The 21,919-nt window shown below is 41.5% G+C and overlaps 1 protein-coding gene across 1 annotated transcript; it reads right to left on the reverse strand.

Annotated features, from left to right (window-relative positions):
- Nucleotides 1-3,120: 3,120 nt before the first annotated feature.
- On the reverse strand, nucleotides 3,121-21,585 carry GPR37 (G protein-coupled receptor 37). The gene is made up of 2 exons (XM_054988741.1): nucleotides 20,567-21,585; nucleotides 3,121-6,211 (listed from the first exon to the last, which is right to left on the reverse strand). The coding sequence occupies exons 1-2, from the start codon at nucleotides 21,554-21,556 to the stop codon at nucleotides 5,393-5,395; spliced, it is 1,809 nt and encodes a 602-aa protein (XP_054844716.1). The 5' UTR covers nucleotides 21,557-21,585; the 3' UTR covers nucleotides 3,121-5,392.
- Nucleotides 21,586-21,919: the final 334 nt, after the last annotated feature.

Here is a 21,919-nt window from a genome sequence, read left to right on the forward strand (position 1 = left end):
GTTTTTATAATGTTTTTCAGAAAAGATTAAGGTTGAGGAGATGGTGGAACGACATCTTAATTTGGGACACAGCATCAGAGGAATATGGTTTCAAGTACACAAAAGTAGGTCAAAACTAAATGTAAGTTTAGAATGAGAGCAATTTCATATTTGGGGGATAGATTCTCTTGAATGGAATAGAGGTAGTGGGACGAATATCAAATATATACCTGAAACAAAATAGAAGATGAGCGTTCAGAAATGTTTATGCATGTTCGGGTTTTAAAAATTCCCTAATCCAACATAAAACAAGAAATTTAAGGTCTTTACCGAAAAGAATACATAGCGATGTGGCAAAACTAAAATCAGAGGAAGTTTGAAAGGGTACATTTCTAATTAAAAATTGTCAGCATTGAAGTATTTTGGTAATTTAAAATAAAGTATCAAAACATGGCCAAACACAGATTAAGAGCAGCTATTTTGCAGATAGGTAATTGGACACAAGTAGCTTACATATCTAGCAGTCCAATCCTAAACGGAGTTTAGGCCCACCCATGGTTTAAGCTCACTCATGTCACCGGACTTTAGGGTCTGATTAGATAGTATGTTAAATATGAGTTGAATTAGGGAAATACCAACCCATGTTTTATATGTGGCATGATATTTATCTGTAAAGCATGCTTCCTGGGCAGACATGGAACCAGCAGTAAGAAAAATAGCAGCCCCCCACCCTGCCTTTCTCTGCTAGTGAAATCACACAGGGTGGAAGAGAGGGAATGATGAAACTCTTCCTGCCTCTGCATGTGCCTAGAAGCCTATTTGCGTCCCCACTTTAAAGACAAGCATCAAGTAACATATTAAACATGTAAGCATGGGATCACACATTAAACCCCAACCCAACTTGCATTTAATGTATCGTTTAATCAGACCTTTAGAAAAAAAATTGCATTGTAGGTCTACAACAGTGTCACTCAACATGCTTAATAAAAAAGGTAAAGGTAGTTCCCTGAGCAAGCACCGAGTCATTACCGACCCATGGAGGGATGTCGCATCACGATGTTTTCTTGGCAGACTTTTGTTACAGGGTGGTTTGCCATTGCCTTCCCCAGTCATCTACACTTTACCCCCAGGAAACTGGGTACTCATTTTACCGACCTCGGACGTATGGAAGGCTGAGTCAACCTTGAGCCAGCTACCTGAACCCGGCTTCCGCCAGGATCGAACTCAGGTCGTGAGCAGCGCCTGGACTGCAGTACTGTAGCTTACCACTCTGTGCCATGGGGTTCTTGCTTAATAGAGAAATACATTATAATGCTTGTGCTTACATGTAAAACAGTATCATGTATTTTTGTACGAGTCAGCCAGATCATAAGCCACTAGTAACTATTTTTAAAGAAAATCTTGAGTGACATTCCTCTAGGTTTACAACAGTTATTTTTCAATTGAAGTTATATGATTTTAAATTGCTTTATACCCCAGAGAGGTCATTAGTCATGGCAGACACATTACCTAATACTGAGGAAATGACATTTGCTTACTACGTATGCAAATTGGTCAAAAAGAATAAATCCCTATGGCAGTATGTTAAAAGTTTTTGCTGAAGCAATACAATATTATAATTCATTATGAAAGCAATTAAATCTAAATGTGATGCAACAAAAATTGTTATCCCAGAGAACCGACAGAGTTCTTTTCTAAGGTGGAATGAGAATTCAGTGACTGAAGATCGGAAAACCATAAAGGTCATTAATAACGGAGAAATGTTAACAAGAGGAGATACTACACTCACCAAAATGGAACATGAAAGAGTTAATATGAAACATGTGAGTCATATGAAACACGAGCGAGAAACTGGATCAAGTTACCTACTGAGATTCATAGCATAGTGGAGATTAGAACCTGCTTCTCTCCAGGAGGTCTGGTCTACAAATCTAGCAGAATTTAAGAGTGCTAAATTGGTAGGAACAAACTGTACTTCAGAATGTAGGGGAAAGAACATTTTCCAAAGTTCCCCCTATGTCAGTTATTCATTGTAAGTAAAAATTGCCGCAGCATGCCAAAAGTAAGGCTACAATCTTTAATCCCAATATGCTGATTTTTTTATTTGCAATGAGTTTTTATATGAGCATTAAAAATGTGAATCTCTCTACTAGCCAACTGAAGTGGTACAGCCCATTCTACCACCTCATTAAGGATCCCATTCCTCCAGTGTGAGCGGGGGATCTTCTGCTCCTAGCCTCCACCTCCCCTCCCCTCTCACCTGGCTGGGAGGGGGAACAGGCATGAGGAATGGGCCTATGAGGCAAAAAACTTCCACGGCAAGTGTGCAGCAGTGCACTCCTGGTGGGGCATGATGATATCACTTCTTCAAGTGGTAACATCACAACAGTGGCAGGCAAGCTCCCATACTTCACAGGGGCCAATTTGGCTACCAATGGACTGAAGTGGGACCACAGAAAGCATGAGAGCATGCCCGCCACCAGCACAATGATGTCATTTCTGGAAGTGATGTCATCACGTCTGCACCAGGAGTGCGCACACAAGGAAGATCCTCTTGGTAAGTAGTGCACCGGGAGGATATAGGAACCTGGCAACTCTACAATTCATTCATGTCTAGACCAGGCCTGAGTCTGACTGCTCTTCACTGACTCTCTACCCAGACTTTACCATTTAACACTATGGCAAGAAATCACAATTAAATCAATTTTTACATTGCAAGATGTACTTTTTAAGGTGGTGACTAATAAAAAGTTGCAATTTAGCTGTGCTGTAAGAAATTTTGCCAAGTGTATGCTTTTCAACACATCACACTTCCTGTCCTAGACACCCACAGCCCAGTAGATGAGTAGAAAATGGCATTTAAAAACTTAATGGACTGTGCTGAAGTGGGAAGATGTTTTTTGCTGGTTTTTAAAAATCATTATATGTGCAGGTGGAAAACATCTTTTCTCCCAGAACAAATAATAGCACTCAAGAGGCAAGACAAACAAATTGGTCATATAAACTCCAACATAAATGTTTTTGTTTAACTCACTGTTGATGAAAATGCTCACACCAGTTCAGCGATTCTCCTTCTATTTGATAATTGACTCCCCAATGCAATGCTTAAAGGCCACCAATTCCAATTCAGAAAAAGGCGTCAAGAGTTTATTAAGGAAAAAGAGCAAATCTTGTGAAGTAGCCCTTAAAATTCTCAAAGATACAATGTACAATACATGCCCTGAATATATTAAAAATACAGAAAGTAAAGTCAGAGGACTCTATCAGAATTTTACGTAGGAAATCATACCGATAGTTTGTTAATTTCTTTCCAAATTTGGGGGAAAAAATTATATGCGGGGTGTTTAAACAAATCTGTGGAATTCATAAACATAATAAACAGGAACCAAACTTCAAACATCATTGGATTTTATATAAAGGAGAAACAGGATGTAACATTTCAAACCACTAGAGGGTATCTGTACTTACTAGCTCTAAGTAACCCGGTACCCAATTAGCACCTTAAGGAATATGCTGAAACAGCAACCAACAAGTACTTCTGCTTAAAACATAAAAATGGGGGGGGGGGGAATTACGTACCACAATGTTTAAGCCATGATATTTTATTGTCACTAATTCCATGGCAAAGTTTTAGATTCCCCTCCCCTACAGTGGCACTGTCACTTACAGCAGGAGTTACATACACAAACAGAGAGCATACCCCTTAGTGTTGAAAACACTTGCAAAACAAAAACAAAGAGTCACAGGTCATAACACACCTTATATGAGTGGGAATCCCGTGGATCAAATTGAACATAATAACTTAGCATACATCTACGTGTTAAAAAGGAGGAATCCATTGCACAAATATTAAAACGTTTGACTGTACATTGTACACTCGCACACAGATCATTCCTTTAGACCTGTCAGGTAGGGAATATCTGAGTAAAACTTGCAAGATTCAGTGCAACGGCACACAACCGGAAGAGTTCACGTAATTGCAAGCGCATCCCTCCTCCCTCGAAACATTGCAAAGCTAACAACTTGTTATACAGGTGGGGGAGGGGCCATGATGATAGCGCATCTGCTTGGCAAGCAGAAGATCCCAGGTTCAACTCCAGGCATCTCCAGTTGAAAAGACCAGGTGGTATGAAAGATCTCTGCCTTAGACACTGGAGAGCCACTGCTGGTCTGAAGAGACAATATAGACCTTGATGGACCGATGGACTGATTCAGAGAGTCTACACGAGAGGCCGGGGCTGTCTCCTCTTCCAGAGCTTTTACCCTGCCGCCCTCGCTGCTTAAAACTTTCAATTAACTGAGCCTTGGCAGGGCAAAGACTCCGAAAGGGAGGCGGCGGAAGGCTGTAAGAGAATCTGTCCACTTCGGAGCCATCTCCACCGACTCTACTTAAATCTACACTTCCCAGCTAACATTGCATCTCCTAACACGTGAGGAACATGTGTCAAAAGTACTATGTAGAAAGACTCTCAGTATGGGGAAGATTCATGTGTATGTTCATGTGTGGAGGGAAAGACAAGCACAGCCTTAAGACTCCCCCTACAGAAACGGGATACGTGATATATGTGATATGACCCTGCAAAGCTGTATTGCAAAGACATATCTCTCCAGGTGTGACGGGAAAGACGTATTCAATATTAGTCCTTTTATAATGAAAGAAAATGATTTCTGTCCTTATTAAGGGATTATCCTCATATTATTTGATGTAACTGTTAAAATGCTTCTTGATAATAAAGTCAAAGAACTAAAATTAGTCTAACAGTTGTATAATACCAAATAATCTCACAATAATTTGCATAAACTAGGTTTAAAGTTAACTACTTCAAACCATTATTTTGTGGGGGAAGTTTTTTGGCGGGGCGGGGGGGAGGATCCAGTGAGTCCTATTCAGTCAAAGTTAAGTGCTTTTCAGTCCCATTGATTTCAAGATGAAGGTGCTTAGGCTTCGTCCCACTGAAATCAATGGGAGTCCTTACATGTTTAACATGCGCCCCCCGCCCAAACCCTGTACAGAACAAACAGCCTTAGCAGCACTTAACATTGGCTGGATCATGCCCAAACTAAGCAAGCTACAGTAATTAAAAAAAACAAAACAAAGAGAAATAACAACAGGGGATGGCTTCTCCCTTCCCTTAAAACTAAAATATGAGGACACTGCCAACTGCAATGATATAAAGCGCCATGCTGGCTGCTGGTCTCTCTCTTTAATGTCTAAACAGTTATTTTTCAAAGCAAATGTGTTAATATGCAAACCGGTTAACAGCCATTCTTACGACACTTTCCTCCTCCAACATAAACATTTAGAAATATGACCAAATAGCAAAATCCACATACTACCACCCCCACCCCCGAAGTAAAGAGAAAGAAAAACCACCCCTCTATCTGCCTTTATGAGTTCTGACCAAAAGGAGAACTAGCAGTGAGTCCCAACAGAAGCAAATGTGGACATCTCCCGACGTATAGTACTGAAAGGGGAGAGTTCAAGCTCTGTAGTATATTCGTTGTCATTATCGTCACTCGTCACTGTCGAAGACTTCTGAATGCATTCATCACAGCAACAACAGCAACAGTCCATAAAGGCTCGACTGAATGGTTTGCAGAGACAGAAAAGAAGAACTGGAGTCACGCATGATTTAAAGAACAACAAAAACTGACTAATGAGGTGGAGGAGGTCCATAGTCTGCTGAGAGACCCCCGAAGACATGTAGGCGGTGACAATGTTGCAAATGTTTTCCGGAATGATGCAGAAGCCGTATAAAATGGTCAAAGCCACCACTGTGCAGTTCATCTGACTTTCCAGTTGAATCTGTCGCTTGTTGCCTCTTGTACATGCCTTCTCCACCTTGCGGATTTTCCTCGCTGTTACCAACGAGCAAGTAATTGTGAAAAGAGTAGGCAAACAAAAATAACAGCCGAAGTACCACCAGAGTCTAGCGCCATCGTACGTGAGGGCCAACACATAGATGGTGTCTGGTAACTGAGGAGAGATCTTCACCACGCACCGTTCCACAGGAGGGCCTCCACTGACTTCAGAATCTTCTTTAGTCAATTGACGTAGGACCACCTCTGGCAGGGCCAAGAGTAGAGCTCCGACCCATATCACAGCCAGTTTGGCAGTTGTTGATGTACAGTTTTCAATCATCTCATAATACATCTGCACATTAGTGGCAGCACGGAAACGGTCTATACAGAGGGCGCATAACGTGAAGGTAGTAACTCCAAGGGATGCTACCTGCATAGGAGGGGAAAACATAAAACAATATATTTAATAGGAATGAAGACCAAAATATACGACTATATCCAGTACCAGATTTTGTAAGTGGCTACCAGCCTGACTCACAAACCAGTTAAAACTGGGTTACTTAGATTTAAACCCAGTTTTGGTTTTAAGTGGGGTTTATATCTCAATCCCAAGGCTTCCTAAACTAGCACTCAAGAAGAGGCACACACATCATTGAAACACTGCAGTGTTTCAAACTATGAGGTCTATTATATTATATTATACGCTGTAGCATAGCAGTTAAGTGGTTGGGCTATGAAAAGGCAATCTGCTCAGCATGTGGCCTTGGATAAGCCTCAGCCCCAGCTCCCGAAATGTACTGTAGGATTAATGATAACACTGACATTGTACATTGTCTAGAAGTATAGAAGCGCACTGTTGTTGTTATATTACGCTGGCACAATTATGCTGGCACAACAGGTACGTTATGAAGTCACTGCAGGAACACAAATGTTTATCATGTCAGAATTAAGTTAAATTCAAGCCTCAGCTTCTGTTAATAAAGAAACCAGATTACCATTTCTTTCTACACAGAGTTTTCATTTGTTTTAACGGTGCTGTCTTATGCTTTCTGAAGCTTGCTTTTTTAGTAAACTTCTGTCATGATGCAATGGAGCAGTAAAGGAATACCAACAATAACTGCTAAAGATTTTCCTTTTTAAAAGCGGTTTGCCTTTATAATAAATTAGCCCAGCATCTACCTAGTACAACGGGGGGGGGGGGGGGGACCTGCAATATTGGACAGCTGTAATTTTTTGCTTACTTAATGCGCACTGAGATAATTGACATTCTAAATGGGTACATTTCAAAAGAGAGTGATTCCCCTCATAATGCTGAAATATTTTTGTTTATGTACAACTCATATAAAAAAGTCCTGCAAGGACAGAGTATGCAATTATATGCAATTATAGTAATGTATCATACGCTTTGGCCTTCAACATTTAATGGTCATATCTGATTGCTAAAAATCAATAGCACTACAAAATATTTGGCACTTGGGATTAAACTTGGTAAACACCGGCTCAACTGGGAGGCTTTCCGAAATGGCTTCTGGAGCATCACGCAGCCCCTCTAATTAAACTGCAATGGGAGGCATACTTAATTATGACAAAACAGAACTGTAAATATTTTTGATAGGCAAACCTATTAATCTGAGGAGTTAAACTGTCAGAGATTCCTTCAAATAAAACAGCTTAGTAAACACAAACAAAATGGATGGACAAATTGAGAACATGAGTTTTGGGAGGAATAAAGCAATACTGAGAAAGTGGTCAGAGAATTAAAAAGCTGAAAATAAAGCTTTTTACACATCAGAGCTGCCAAATAGCAGACTGGAAAATTTAAGACTTTGCGACCTTGACCCCAAAACATTTTACAACCACAGGTTCCCTAGCAGCCACTTCAACATACTAAACCAGTTCAACCAACACAGAAGTTTTATCACAAAAGGATACAAAAATTGTTTGATGTTCCATGAATGCATTTGTAGGACTGTTCCCTTCCTTGCATGCAGCTTGAAAATTCAACACTTCCACCTGTGCGACAAACCCTCCAATTGTTGTTTTGTTTGAATCACAAACAACCCTTTGTAGGCTTCCCTTCCAAATTGTATTCCAGATTCTAGTTTCTGACTCAGATAACAAACTATGGCTAACCAGAAAAGTGGACGTTCTCAGTGGTGTTGTGTGACCTGATCTGAGCCTGCTTGTGGGGAGGGTGGGATATAAATCTAATAAATAAACTGAGGAAAGGGAACAATGTATTTGATGCCCATACAAAGTAGCCCCTGTTGGGCCTTGAGCCCATCACCTCCTGTAGCACTGGGTGAATGAGAGGAAGGCAAGCACCTGTTGCACCGATATAGATAAAAGCACATGACAATAATTAATACTGAGCAATACTAGGCCAAGCACTTGTATTCTAGATGAACTTTCAAACTTTGCATGAACCGATATATTGTCGAAGGCTTTCACAGCCGGAGAACAATGGTTGTTGTGGATCTTCTGGGCTGTATAGCCGTGGTCTTGGCACACCATCTGTGGTTTTTTCCCCCCTATGTGTTAGGTAATTCTAACAGGTGTGCTTTAATCTTTTGACTGTTAATTAAAATAGTGGACTCTATCGAGATTAATGTTCCTCTATTAGAGATTCAACCAATAGTGATCTCTCAACTTAACTTTTTCTGACGCTTCTCAGAGATTTATAGTTTTGTTTTGCAAGTTTGAGTATAACATCATTTTTTACTAATTGGAAGGTTATACAATAGAAATTATGAATATTCAATGAAGCATCAGACCAATTATCATTTGTTTGTGCTATCATGTGAATAGACCTTAGATATTTGCATATCATGATTTATAAAAATGCAAATTCAGATAGAATGGCAGAGCTCTGATGGAAGAAATCTCTTGAGAGAATTTAGGTGAGAATGTATTTTTACCTATGCATTTCATAGAAACTTTGATTATGTTAAACTTGGAATTTATTCAGAAATGTTAGCAAACTTATTTCTTATTGTCTTTCTGTGTTCTGTTTTAAAGGATTTATATTAATAACCATTTATATTTTAATTATTTGCTTCATTAAAAAACTAGGGTGTATTTTCAATAAAGCGAAATAAACTCTAGACAGGTGTCTGTGTGTTTGATAAAGAGTTGCAAAGCAATAATGAACCCAAATAAATAAATGTACTGATAAACAGGTGGTTCAAAGAACTTAGCTGTTTGACAGGTCTGGAAACTAATTGCTGAAAGCTTTCCAAGAGAAAAGATACATCTTTCTTTTGGCTAGCAGAAGCTTAGTTTCAGACACAGGCAAAAGCTCGTTACACCCCCACGGGGTATCAGCACTTTCGTCACTGGGGAGCTCCAAGCAGTTGTGGGGATGGCTTGGTGGGAGATCCGGCCCTTGAAGGGAAGGGGGAAAATAGGCAAGTCTGAAGATTCACTGACAAAACACAACAACACAACCAGGCATAGAAAAGTTTCATGGTTAAAAGTCAGCAAAACATCAATAAAAAGCAAATTTGATTTCTTTCCCCTCCCTACTAACGTTACTAGTCATAATGAAGGACTCAGAATGAATCAACTTCTCTATGAGCCAAGCATTCACTTGGGTGACAAGGGAAATGAAATCACCTCTCAGTTTGTCTCTGAAAGGAAAATTGCAACTCTTAACAACCTCACCGAGCATTCATGAGGACAAATGATTAGAATTCTAGCACTATTGAAACATTTGCTTCTCATTCACCAACAAGGGCCTGACCCTGATACTGGGTTTTTGTTGTTTGTTACCCTCCATACTGACATTTTATGTGGCAGCACAGCAAGTTATGAATCAACAGTAGTAAATCACTTTCAGTTATAAGTCAACTAATTGATTGGTTGCATCAAAACAAATCACTAACATTATCAACAGTTTCATTATATTGCATGATGTTGTGGTTGAAGAAAGGGCATAGGCACCCCAAAATCTCATTTTGTCCCATGCAAAAATTCCATCCATTAAAGAATCCTGTATGTGGTAGACTTTTAAGTGAGAAAACTTTACAGGCTGGTACCCAGAGAGAATACTCCTGCAGCTCTATCATTTCCTCATACAGAAAACTTCAAAATCCTTTTGTCCCAGCCCGCCCTTTTTATTTTGGTAACTTCCAGTCTGATGAAGAGTTCTGGTGAACTTGAAAGCTTGCACACTGTTTTAAGTCATTTTCATTGGTCCTAATAAAAGGTACTACATGGGCTGCGTGCTTATTTTTGGATTTTTCTTTTGCTAGAGGAAGACTACTTTTGCTACACTATCACAAACAGGGATGACAAGACAATAAGGCAGAAAAGAGGGAAGTCTAGGAATCCCCAATCCGGATGCAGGAGAACTGAGGTTTTAAAAAATATATATATGAGACTCACTTGGACTAGCATTTAACCAGAGGCATTATTTGGCCTCTGGGATGCTACTGGCAGGAACAGACCTCCATTTTTTCCTTACCTCACCGTGAGAAGAGCTTACAAACTGAATCAGGAAGGATTTATTTGAGCACAGGAATTCCTCGACCTTTTCGTTGAACTTTCTGTGGGGCTAAGAAGCTCTGCATCAATAAAGAAGGTATTGTTTTTTAGTATCTGTCATGTCTGCACCTACATCCATGCCATTGTTCTGTATGTTCTAGGTGTTGAACCATTGCTAATGCTGTGCCTTGATTTCACTTTGCAAATGCTCTAACCTTAACTTTCATTTCTCCCTCTAGCACCCTGAGAACCCAGCTGTGTTATCTCGTTTCTTTGAAGCTCACTGAAGTGACCTTGTACTGTCTGAAATGTTAACAGTTTACTTTCATGCATTCCCAGACCCTTTCGCACATGCAAATCTGTGGTCTAGCTGGGAGGGGGGAAATGAGTGGGTATTTAGAGTTGTGCTTTCCTCAAGTCTTTATTCCTATCAAGGAAGCGTGTACTACTGAGATGCTTTTTTGCCTCTGAGTAACTCTATGGAAATATATACGGAAAAGATTGGATTTCTGAATAAAACCATTTAACCAAGAGCTTGGACTTCTTGTTGCAATGGTGCAGGGACCTGTCTACCATATCCTGTCATCCATAGTCTGACAGTATTTTAAAAAAATGTATAACTAGGGTTGCCAGCTTCCAAGTGGTGGCTGGAGATCTCCTAGAATTACAACTGATCTCCAGCTGACAGAGCTCAGTTCTTCTGGCGAGAATGACCTCTTTGAAGGATGGACTCCATGGCATTATGCCCTGCTGAGCCCCCCCCCAAACCCCACCCTATCCAGGCTCCTCCCCCCAAATCTCCAGGAATTTCTCAACCCAGAGTAGGCAACCCTATGTATAACCCACCTCTTGAACACCTGTGAGACCCTCAAGATAGTTCACAGGCAAAGATAAAAGAGGAAGACAAGAAACCCATAAAAAATAATAGGTTGGTCTTGGTACGAGTTGCCATTTATTTAGCTAGTTCCTGCTGGGGACTGAATATGATGTCAGCGCTGCAAGTGCAGGTGAAAACAGAGCGCTTCCCTAATCAATTCAACAAGAGATTATGTTCCTAGTGTTGGAAGCCAAGCCTTGAGAGCCTCTGTTCTGTGTGCAGCTTTCACACAATGAGGGCGATATTAGAACAATGCTACCACGTAGCCAAAGCTGATTTTTCTTACCCAATCAGCACCCAACCACCCATGCAGCTGTGGTTACATCTAAAGGCACCTTGGATCAAGGATTTGGTTGGTGTATTGGTTGAGTAAGGAGACACATAGACCTAGGGCTTTTTCCCAGCTGGAACGCAGTGGAACGGAGTTCTGACACCTCTTGAAAATGGCCACATGGCTGGTGGCCCCGCCCCCTGATCTCCAGACAGAGGGGAGTTTAGATTGCCTTCCGTGCCACTGGTGCGGAGGGCAATCTAAACTCCCCTCTGTCTGGAGATCAAGGGGCCGGGCCACCGGCCATGTGGCCATTTTTTCCAAGGGCAATTTAAACTTTAAAAAACTCCCCCCTTGTTCCAGCTGACCCAAAGTGACGTCATTGTGCGGTCCTGAGTTCCACCACCTCTTTTCCCAGAAAAAAGCCCTGCATAGACAAAATGTTGCCCAGTTGGTTTCATACTGGTACTACAGTCATTCAGACTCACAATGTGCTGAAATAGGAATTCTTCAAACCAGCATCACAATCCAAGTGGCACTTGTTGCCCTTTAAAACAGAAGAGGAATCCTTTCATCCTCTACTGAGCAAACCCAGAAGGAAGCTTAATGCCAAGGACAGAACAGGCAGAACTAATTGTATAGTGCCAAGATAACAAATGTAGCATTTCCTTCCTCAAAAGACATTGCTGAACTCTGTTTAAGACAAATCCCTTTCTGTTTTCAAGTCTCCCACTCAGAATTTAAGCCAGAAACAAATATTTGCGGATAATTTAGAAGCAGGACCAATGCGACTTGTCCCAACTTGCATCTGTAAGATGTGAGGAGGGAATTAGGAAATGCACAGTGAAAGGCAAGCTTTTCTAATGTCAGAATGGTCAAAGGCAAATCCAGCCGGCTGGCTGAAAGCTTGGCTGGCAGAATAGCTGGCTGCTTGCCAAGCAGCCAAGAATTAAATGGGACCCAAACTTTTTTCTATTAAAAAAGCCTTAATCAAATGTGAGATTTGAAGCTAGCAGTTAACAGTACATTCATATGTTATGACACACAGAATTTGTGGAGCTGCACTGGATGGTTTAACCAGACTAGAAAAGAGTCTAGTAGCACCTTTAAGAATAACCAACTTTACTGTAGCATAAGCTTTTGAGAATCACAGTTCTCTTCGTCAGATGCATCTGACGAAGAGAACTGTGATTCTCAAAAGCTTATGCTACAGTAAAGTTGGTTAGTCTTAAAAGTGCTACTGGACTCTTTTTTATTTTGTTACTACAGACTAACACGGCTAATTCCTCTGGATCTTTACCCAGACTGACATACAAGATTCACTTCTACCCTCAGATTGGTCTGGACAGTCAAGGGATATCAGGGTTATGCCCCCAGACCCAGCCACTGACCTTCATGCATTCAAGACAACTATTTGTGTAAAGCCTTCATGTGTTAGCCCAAATGTATTTATTTCCTTTCCTTTAATCTGATTAAAGCTCCTTGACTAAAAGTCTTGAGCAGTCAAATATTTATTTAAACATTCATATACCGCTTTCCTAGCATACACTTAAAGCATTTTTCCAGATATACAGATAATGCCACAAACATTTTAAAAAATCATGTCAATTTCCTAATACTCTTTTAAATTTATTCAGCCGTTCCCTCCAAAAGATTGCTGCAGTGGACTCTTTCTTTCCTTCTCTGAACAGCCTGTTCTAAATGTTCACAGAGTCCAGTAGGTGTAACTTGGGACACTTAACTTTCGGGACACTGCATCATACTGAACATAGGCACCTACACTGTGTTCAAATGAGTGTTTGACTTTCTGAAATTGGAACCAATGGGCATTACCCCAATTAGCCCATCCATTTGTTAATTTATCTTGTTTTGACTTGTTTCAACATACTCATTCATTCATTCATTCATGTAAGGAAGTTACATGCTACATCTCCAGAGGCTTCCTCATGGCCACTCACAAGTTTTTTAAAAAAACCCATAAGCTATCAAATAATGTATTTAGATAAATTTGACCAGTCCTCTTAAAATTCAAAAGGTTCATAGTATTCCAGTAAGAAACAAACCAGAGTGTTGGAGAAGGAGGAATGAAGCTGGATATGAAAAGGGCATGAGAAACTGTGTGATAAGGAAGAGGAACAAAATTCTGAAGAAAGTCAAGTAAGGAAAAACTAGTAACACATTACGGATAACTACATGCTTGTACATGACAATGATGACCAAGATGAGATTCATCAAAGTTACCTGCATCTTTTGAAGCATTATACCAATCAAATATCCTCTGCTGTCCACAGCAGGATTACACTTTTCTAAATCAATTGATTTCACAGAAGGGTGTAACTGCTTAGAATGGCACTGTTAGTATAAGATATTTTGTACTCTGTTTTGATATTTATGTATAACATACATACTTCTGTGTTACTTATACAGAATATGAGCACAGGCATAAGTCACATTTCTTTCACCACTGGTGATTGGGCAAGGATGAATGCTTTACTCAGGGCATTCACCTCTTTACTTACTTTTCTGGGAAAAGAGGTGGTGGAACTCAGTGGGTTGCCAGCAGAGGGGGCAACTCTTGGTGGGAGGTGGCGCCCCTAGTACCACATTGATGTGCGCAAAGTGCGCGCACGCTCCCAGGACCGCACAATGACATCACTTTGGGTCAGCTGGAACAAGGAGGGAGTTTTTAAAAGTTTAAATTGCTCTCAGAGAAAATGATCACATGGCTGGTGGCCCCACCCCCTGCCAGCCGTGTGACCATTTTCAAGAGGTTCCAGAACTCCGTTCCACCATGTTCCAGCTGAAAAAAAGCCCTGGCTTTACTCATGAATTTTGGAGAGAAAATACCACTGCCTTTACACATTTTATGCCTTCTTCAGTGACATAACGTGCACGTGTTTTGTGCTTGAATATATTTACTGATTGGCTTTGGGCAAATCATTTTTTCTTAGAAAATTTCTCATCTATGAACAGGGAAACCAATCATGTACTGCACATGATTAAATTATTGCTGTAAAGCAGTTCACTGTAAAGGGATATTACAAGCAACAGATGAGAAGACAACTGCGGTAAAATATGTCTTTGCTTTACAGCTCTGACTATATCTTCAAGTGATGACATCCGTGTGTGAAATAGTTGTTCATGCTACCTCAAAGGCAATACTTTTCAATAGAGGAAGATCAAGGTTCAATGGCAATTCATTTACACAGAAGTTGTGGAGCTAAGAGCTACTGAATAACCTAGATGCATGAATAAATTAGACTTTATTTTGATAATTTCATGAAGTGCTACCAAAGCACACACAAACCTAATCAGAGAAAAGGCATCTCAATAGCTCCCCCACCCCCAGCCCATTCCATAGTGGATTTATCAACTGTACATAGAATGATGACCACTTCCTGTCTAGAAAGATGAGCACAGAAAAACTGATGAACATAACCTCTTTGCAGAGGAAAAAGCGTCAAGAATTTACAAACAAAAAGAGAATGAATAATGCAGAACTAAGGGAGTTGCTCATGAATAACACATAAATAAGATCTGGTATCGTTTGTCTCTGTGGAACTGACACAGGTGTTTAAGAAAAAAATGGAAAACATGCATTTATATAATATATTACCAAAAAAACCTTTACAAAATCTCAAGATAGGAACTGAATAATAAAAAAGTTTGCTTGTTACAGTCAGCTTCGTCAGTCCAGTGGTGTGCTTTGTTTGCACAAGAAAAATGTGACTGAAGCCTCCCACAAATATGTACAGGTTCAAAAATATACGCCTCTAAAAGAGACACACAGCACAAACTTTGTATATTTTTGTACCCAATTTGCTGCATAATCAGGATCCATCTGACCGTAGTAATGGATATTAAGCAAAACCAATGCTAAGAATGTTCAATATTGTTAATTTGGATTAGTGAAGACTTCTTAAGAACATGTACTTAAAACACTTAAACAGCTCTGCATAGTGAAAAATACACCTCTGAACTCCCAGTTTATCTATCAAGCATCAATAATACATCTAACAGACCAAGGGAGTTGTTTATAGACCGCTGATGCTGGTGTGGTTACAGGACAGCCAATGTGGCTACATCAGCATAAGTGGCTGTAAATAACTTCCTAATGTCTCAAAACTCATTAGAGCACAACAAATGGCCATAGTAATGCCATACTGGCAGATCTGATTCCGTAGCACAACTGCCTGTTGAACGAGTACTTGCTGCATCAGATTTAGTATTCCTTCTATTTATGGTTGTCATCTACAACACATTTCTATATGAGATTTCCATGCAATTACTCTAGAGTAAGTGGATCATTACTCGTAGCTTTGCAAATTCACATCATATTTCTTTTGCTTCTATTTTAAGGCTGCAAGCCTCAATGCCCAAGTGTAGTCCCACTAAAATCTACGTATTGCCTCCAGAAATGCATTGTGTTTGAGTCAGAAAGGCAATTTAAATTTACAATATATGCTTATGAATTAGTTTAAGCTATCTTGACAATGCAAACAAATACATTCTTCTCAAAACATTCTTCTCTTCAGTGCAAGTACAATTTTCAATTATTGTTTTTACACCAGGCTCAGAAGTATAATTCTAGCAACAACAACGACAACAAAATCCAAATTAAAAAATGCAAATCGAACACAGGGATGAGATTATTTCCATAGCAAATTGAGGGCTTGAAAAGCCTTCTGTAGGTACGGTTTGGAACTAAATGGCTGTTACTGAATTCCTTTCTTTTGTTTATTAGCCAGAGGCAAATTACCATAAAATTGGATTTTTACCATTTTAAAAGTCTTTCAAGAAGCCCTTTCTGAACAAAACTCACTAGTTAATTGGTACACAGATTTATAGAACCGATGAAATGGAATCAGCCACACCTGGGTGCAGATCTGAAGACTGCACTGGAAATGTGCCACGAAAGCCTTACTGCGTCTGCACATTTTCAAGGCATTTTTCAATCACTTTGGCAACTTCTTTCGGAAGAACAATGCAGAGAACAAGGCCAAGTTTGATTCAATTTATCAAAGACCTTTGTTCTGACTTAGAAAGGCATAGGACATTTGGTTGCTTTTTAGTTGCTCCCTACTTTTTAAGAGCAGGGCCCTTGGAGTTAGGGAAGGGCCATGGCTCAGTGGAAGAGCCTTTGCCTTGGATGCAAAAGGCCCCAGGTTCAATCCCTATCATGTCCAGTTAAAAAAGACCAAGCAGTAGGTAATATGAAAGACCTCTACCTGAGACCCTGGAAAGTCGCTGCCAATCTAAGTAGACAATAATCATCTTCATGGAACCATGCTCTCAGTATAAGGCAGCTTCGTGGGTGTGTTGTCAGCATAAAGCTTCTTGCTCCAGGCCATTACAGTTATCAATGAATATTTATGGCTCGGCAAAATTACCAGAATCTTTCCTATACTAGTGTTGCTCCACCACTGCGGCCGCCAGTGGCGTCTGTGTAGGACACACCCATGTGATCCAGCCCTCTCATATGTTCAAAATACCCATATATCACTGATGGCATAAGAACCGGCCAGAAAGGGCATGAGAACTAGAAATCATTCCATAAAATTAAATGCATGAATTGAACCTCAAGCACCATTTTAGGAATAGCAGGATAAGAGCTTTCGGACTCACAGGAAGAGCTGAACTGTGATCAACCTAATGACTAAGTATGCCCTGGACAACTTCTGAGGTGTGCTAACTTGCACATTGTGGTGGACACAGAAACTTCCCAAGAATTAGCTGTGTTCCATGATCAAATGCAGAACAGACAAAAGCTGACAACTTGACTACATATCTTTTACTTCTGCCATCCCCACAGCTAGAAAATGCAAGGTTCTTCCTTAAATGTTATTCACTTGCATTCGTAACTCAACCTGATTGCAATGCTGCCCTATGGAAAGTTCTGCCTTAATTCCACTTTCAAGACATCCCTTGTCCACTTTCATGACATCACTTGTCCACTTTCATGACATCACTTGTCCACTTTCCACTTTCAAGGCATCCCTTGCCTTTGAAGTCCACTTTCAAGACATCCCTTATCTTTGAAGTATCTCTTAACAGGTCACTTCTAACTAATATGGAAATTAGACTGAATTAAACATGTTTTACTTTCTTTCTCATACTTGTTTTAGTTGATCCTCGCCATGCAACATGAATTTTGTACATTTACTCCACATTGAGAGTAGATGGAACAAAGGCATCTGATTGAACCAACACAAAGTTTGGCAAGCCTCCAAAAATCTGAAATTTAGAATCACCTCTAGGACAAAACCAGCTGCATGACTCCCCTTAAGCCTACACTTATCTCCCATTATCAGAATTTAATTTTTTGAGGGAGGGATTATCTTCTTCGCTTATGTTGGTCTGTAAAGCTCTATGGTAATTGATACATTAAGGGGTAAAAAGCATGAACAAAATTTCCTTGACATTTTTTCTAGCAGTGCAATCCTATGCAGGTTTAATCCAGTTTAAATCCATTGAAATCAATGGATTTAGACTGGATTAAGTGCTATAGGCAGTGTGGATGATTACTTCCCACTCACGTTTATTAAAGGAACAGATGGCACAAGGAAGCATGCCTAAGCATGGTCTACTCAGAAGCAAGCCCAGATTTTATTCAAAGGGGCTTACTCACAGAAAAGTGTTCTTAGGACTGCAGCCTTAGCCAAATAATTTTTTATTTCATGTGTGAGAAGTCCTGGAACCAACACACAGTTACTCAAAATACCAGATTTAACTTATAATTTACCAAAGGAAACCTGTGTGATCTAATACTATTGTCTAAGCAGAATATATGTAGCATTTGCTCCAGGAGTAAGCAAACGGGTAGATACTGTATATTTAGAATGGAACAGATATTGTAAAAGTTTATGCAAAACTATACATGATGTGGAGAGAGGACCCGGTTGCATGATATGAGAAAGTGGCGTTACCTAATGAAATAGATTAAGGACTGGCATGATTATGGCCACTGGCTTAGGTGACTTTAAGGAGATTAGATGCATTCCTTGATGATAGTGCTGTCAGCAGATTATAGCCAAATGGAACTCCCATGTATACCTCTGAATATCAGATGCTAGGGAAGGGCAAGCAGTGAGAAAGGGCCGTTCCCTCAATTATCTACTGGCATTTTTTCCTGGAAACCTCTGGCTTGTTTCAGCTGTTGAAAATAGGTTATTATATGACATGAAGACTTGCTCTGCTGATTCTTTGTACATTCTGACTACCATACCGGCACTCTTCTAAAAGTGCAAGACCCACTTACAAACTTTTCTCTGAGTGTGCCACAAAAGAACCAATTCCCTAAAATACCCAAGCTGCCACAGGATTTACACTTTGAACAAATGGCCCCCACTATTGTTAGTTAAAATACCAAGCCTACAATACAGGAATGTTGCTAGTTATTATAGGGACATTAAATAATTGTGCCTGGTTTTGTGATAAAAGAGTATGTTCTTCTACATAGGCGTGTCACCATTTAGGTAAAGCCCACACCTTGAACTATGTCACAAGTAAAAATGATCTATTTCCATGTTAAGCAACATGTGTTTGTATCGGCGCATCTCCCACTACAAGATTAGGAGGGCAAGTTCACACCCACTTCTCCCTCCTCATGCCAGAGTTATCACTACTGCTGCTGCAAGTGGAATTCCAAAGGCAATGCAATGAATTGCTTCCTGCCTAATGTATAGAATGGTCTTCGTTTCAGGTGGGTGGCTGTGTTGGTCTGCAGTAGAGGAAGAGCAAGATTCAGGTCCAGTAGCACGTTAAAGACTAACTAGATTTCAAGGGTATGAGCTTTTGAGACTCAAAGCTCTCTTCATCAGCTTTGACTCTCAAAAGCTCATACCCTGGAAATCTAGTTGGTCTTTAAGGAGAATGGTCTTATGAAGGGAAAATAAGACACCCCCTTTCTTCACTTACCCTATTGGTGGTACTTAAATTAATAATGTTAAGCATATGACCTCCTTGTCAGAATGACTCCACTCTACCTACTAACTTTAGTGTTTTTCCTTCCCCCCCTCCAAAGTAAATAAATTCAGCAGACAACCTGAATGGCAGCAGGATTTTGGCCAGCTGGCTGAAGGACTGGCTGGCAGGATATCTGTGCCCTTGCCAAGAAGCAGCAATTTAAATGAAATGAGCCATTTTAAAGCAAAAAAATTAAAAATGGCACCCAACTATGAGATTTGGAACTAACGGGCTATGTAATGCATTTATCATATTTATGGTTTTTGGACTATCAAACTACATCCTAAATGCCTTCAAATGTACACATGTCCATTTTACATGTAAGAAAAGTTCATGTCCTAATTATATATTCCTTTTTATTTTAAGTATGCATACGGCCTGTTTGCTGGGAGTTTCCCATTCTTTAAAATTTGTCCGGTCACAATAGCCTGATTTACCAATTAAGGTGAAGGGTTTAAGCTGGCACTGAGCATAAATACAGTTAAGCCAATCTGTGATCCTAAAACCATTTACTTGCAAGTTTTGCTGAGTTAACTTCCAAGGAAGTATGGAGAAGCCATGTAACTTTTACAGCTAAACACACCCGCCCCAATTCAAAAATTGTTACTCGTGTACCAAAGCGTTTCTGCACACTAATGGTCCTGCAGAATGGACTCCAGCAGTTGCATGCCCCAAGATGTTCACATGCAGCTTCACAAGCACAGACAACTCCTGTGTATGAGGAGTCACAAGTCACACCCAATGTGCAGACACAAATCCAATTTGTTTCAATTGACTTATGTTCTCATCTTAGGATCAGCGTGCCTTTCTTGCAGAAGTCAGCAAGATTAAATCAGATAAAATCCCAGTTAATCCAGTCACGAGGGCACAAGAGAATTCCTTCCCCCAACCCAAAATGTGTCAGAATCAAATAAATCAAAGCACTGCACATTTCTCACCAAACAGGTGTGCGATAAATTCTTCAAACTTCGCCCAAAGATTCAGCAAGGGAGAAATGATTCTTTAACTCTCTGTAAATGCGCACTCGCACATAAGACCACCCTTTGTGCAAAAAGCCATTATGCCATTAGAGGTTTGTTATATTAACTATGCAATCCTAAGCAAAGTTACTCCAGTCTAAGCCTACTGAAATCAATGGGTTTAGACTGGAGTAACCCTGTTTAGGATTGCAGTGCAACTCTGCTTACCTCAACATACGGTACAATTTTGCAGGAGAAATCTTCCAGCAGCCACTTTTTGGTGAGTTCTTGAAAGATCACCAAAGGCAAACAGAAGAAGATGATGAGGAAATCCCAAAAGGCCAGGTTGGCCAATAGCGAGTTTGAGATGCTCCTCATGTAGTAGTTGTGGCACACAATACACATCACAGCCATGTTGCCCATTATCCCAATGCCAAAGATCACGACGGACAGGCACATGACTGCATAGGCACCGTAGGACTCCTCAGTCAGGGGGTAGAACGGGTTCTTGACTCGAGGTGGTCGGAAGGTCCCATTGCGGAGGGTACCAGCATCCCTCTGTACCATGTGAGAGCCATTCAAGGGCAGCAACAGGGGGATTTCACTCTCCATCTCTCCGTCCAGCGAGTGAGTGGCGTTTCTTACAAAGTGGCTGTTCTTGACAGCCCGGGCTTTCCCTGCTCTCCCTCTGTCCAGGGGATCGCCAGCTCCCCGTTTTCTTCTAGTATGCCTCTTGAGGCTGATCCTTGCGGCATCCCTTCTGCTTCCCTGCTCCGGTTCTTTGACCTTAGGGTGACCAGTCCCCAAAGCTACCCAGCGCTCCTCCTTCAACTGGTTCTCACCCTGTTCTTCCACAGACCACTCGATTGGCTTCAGAGCATGAGATCCTTGACGGGCAAGCGGCGCAGGGATCCAGCCGTAATCCACCCGCGGGACCCATGCCTTCGGAGATCCAGTTGTGGCCTGCCCTTTCTGCAAGGAAGCCTGGGAAGCGCTCCCTAGTGGGAACCGCACAGCCCAGCCCTCTCCTCCTCTGGGCATCTCTGGCCGAGGCACTCGGCAACAGGATCCGCCGCACTCCCTGCTCCGGCTGCCGGCATCCGCCGGCCACTCCAGCGCATCCCTGTTCAAAGGCGGCTGAAAGAAGGCTGCTCGGGCCAGGGCAGAGAGGGCGCCCAGAAGCCACGGCAGGGCGAAGCGAGTCCGGAGCGGGCGCATGCTTGGCAACAGGCAGCCCTTCCTTCCCGGGCTCCTTCAGAGGCAGCGGCGGCCCGCGCTGAAGGGGCTGCCACTTGCACGCATCTCCCCCGAGGCGAGCCGAGCGCGGCACTAGCGGGCGCTGCCTCTCCCCGCGGCGAGGCTTCAAGTTCGAGCCATCGCGTCCTCAGCAAGCGCGGGCAAGGCGCGGAGAGCCAGCGGCGGGATCGCCAAAAGGGGCCGCCTCCCGTCGTGCCCGGGCGCGGCCGCTCTCCTCGGGCCCCCGGAGCCTCTCGGGACAGCCCTTGGAAAGTTGCATCACCCCCGCCGGCGGCGACGGCTGGAGCAAGCGGCCCCGGCGCGGCTCACGCACCTTCTCCCGCG

This window comes from Eublepharis macularius, chromosome 9 (assembly GCF_028583425.1).
Source record: "Eublepharis macularius isolate TG4126 chromosome 9, MPM_Emac_v1.0, whole genome shotgun sequence".
Taxonomy (NCBI): Eukaryota; Metazoa; Chordata; class Lepidosauria; order Squamata; family Eublepharidae; genus Eublepharis; species Eublepharis macularius.